Here is a 1,618-nt window from a genome sequence, read left to right on the forward strand (position 1 = left end):
AATATAAAGTATTTCTTTCGTAACATTGTTTATTTATTATTTTAATATTAATTAATATTAATAATTTGGTAAGTTTTCTTTGATAATAATACTTTTATTTGGTATCTTTGGTAATAACACTTATATACATATGAGTATCACAATAAAACGTTACTTACAAATAAAAATATCGACTAGTAATTATTTATTTTGTAAATTAAAATTACTTGCGTGAATAAACATAAAAGTAATCAGTCATCATGTATCACATTACAGGTATAATGTTATAAACTTAAAATTTAACAAAAAACATTTCTTTAGAAATAATACTCTTGAAGCTAAATAATGTTCAAAAAACAAAAAGTAAAAATTATTAAATTATAAAAATAATCACATTATTTTGCAGTTCTCTGTTGCACATTTCTCTGCAGCAGTTGCTATTCGTTCTTGAGCTTCGGCCGTTTTTTTCTTATATTGTATAACCTCTTCGCAGAATTTCTTCTTTAAAAAATATGTCTTTTCTGCAATTTCGGCTATAGTACGCGTAGAATCTTTTATTTCGTTAACCTTTTGCCTTGAGGATGATCGTTTCGACTTTGTACTCGTAGATGGATCATAATTTTCGATATCCTCATCGTTGTTATTAACATTTGATGTTTCGATGGTTGTCTGTGTAGCAGAAGCAGTTAATGAAATTTGACTGGCATCACAATCATTATCAAGGAATTCTACGTCTTCTGTTTCCGCTAATGGCAAGTCATTCAAATCATCCTATAAATATAAACAGCAATTTATAATTATACGTAATTATTAATAATTAATTAAACTAAACGTATATTTATTTTGATTACAAACCTCTTCGTCCAAAGTTGTATCCATACATGACTCCAAAACATCTGCATGGCCCCTTGTTAATGACGATGGAATTAATTCTAATACTTGTTCTTCATCTGGTGTAAGAACTGCGCTACACTGTGCTCCACCTCCAGTTTTACGCCGTTCCATATTTATTCCTGCTTGCTTCGTTTTACTGCGAGAGCGATAATCTTGCCAACACTAAAAATAAAGTATTTTGTGTCATAAATTAATATCCGGGATTATTTAATAATCAATGTCCCGTAAATATAATTTTGAAAAATTAATAGATAATTATTATAATTACCTTGCGCCATAATTTCCAACTTTTCTTAGCACCATTACAAGCGTTCAAAATTTCGGTCACGTCTTGCCATAACTTTGCGGCATGATCGTACGTAAAAGTTTTAGAAAACTTTCCAGATACTAACTCTGGATGAGCTTTCATAAATTCAATGAGCAAACATCTTTGCTCTTCAGATATATTACCGCTTCTTTTCTTTTTATCCACAGTTTTATCCATGGTTGTGAGATATTTGACACATGTAGAATAATGAGCAGAGCAAAGAGGTTACATGTACAAAATATCAGTTAGGTTAGTATTTACACTGTTGCCAAATCTAATTCATGTTCGTAAGAAAGCGTATACGCACGATTCCTATCTCAGTTTCGAATACACGAATCTTTTGTTCGAGAATAGCAGTTAACGAACGTATTCGCATCTTCGATCGCTCGAATCGGTCGTATACGCAAGTTTGCGAATGATTCAAGAATCGAGCCCCTG

General features: G+C 31.0%; 1 protein-coding gene across 1 annotated transcript; it reads right to left on the reverse strand.

Annotated features, from left to right (window-relative positions):
- Positions 1 to 73: 73 nt before the first annotated feature.
- On the reverse strand, positions 74 to 1,612 carry LOC105557774. The gene is made up of 3 exons (XM_012005104.1): positions 1,142 to 1,612; positions 835 to 1,035; positions 74 to 750 (listed from the first exon to the last, which is right to left on the reverse strand). The coding sequence occupies exons 1-3, from the start codon at positions 1,355 to 1,357 to the stop codon at positions 370 to 372; spliced, it is 798 nt and encodes a 265-aa protein (XP_011860494.1). The 5' UTR covers positions 1,358 to 1,612; the 3' UTR covers positions 74 to 369.
- Positions 1,613 to 1,618: the final 6 nt, after the last annotated feature.

Source organism: Vollenhovia emeryi, unplaced genomic scaffold (assembly GCF_000949405.1).
Source record: "Vollenhovia emeryi isolate VEMERY1.0 unplaced genomic scaffold, V.emery_V1.0 DF947706.1, whole genome shotgun sequence".
Classification (NCBI taxonomy): Eukaryota; Metazoa; Arthropoda; class Insecta; order Hymenoptera; family Formicidae; genus Vollenhovia; species Vollenhovia emeryi.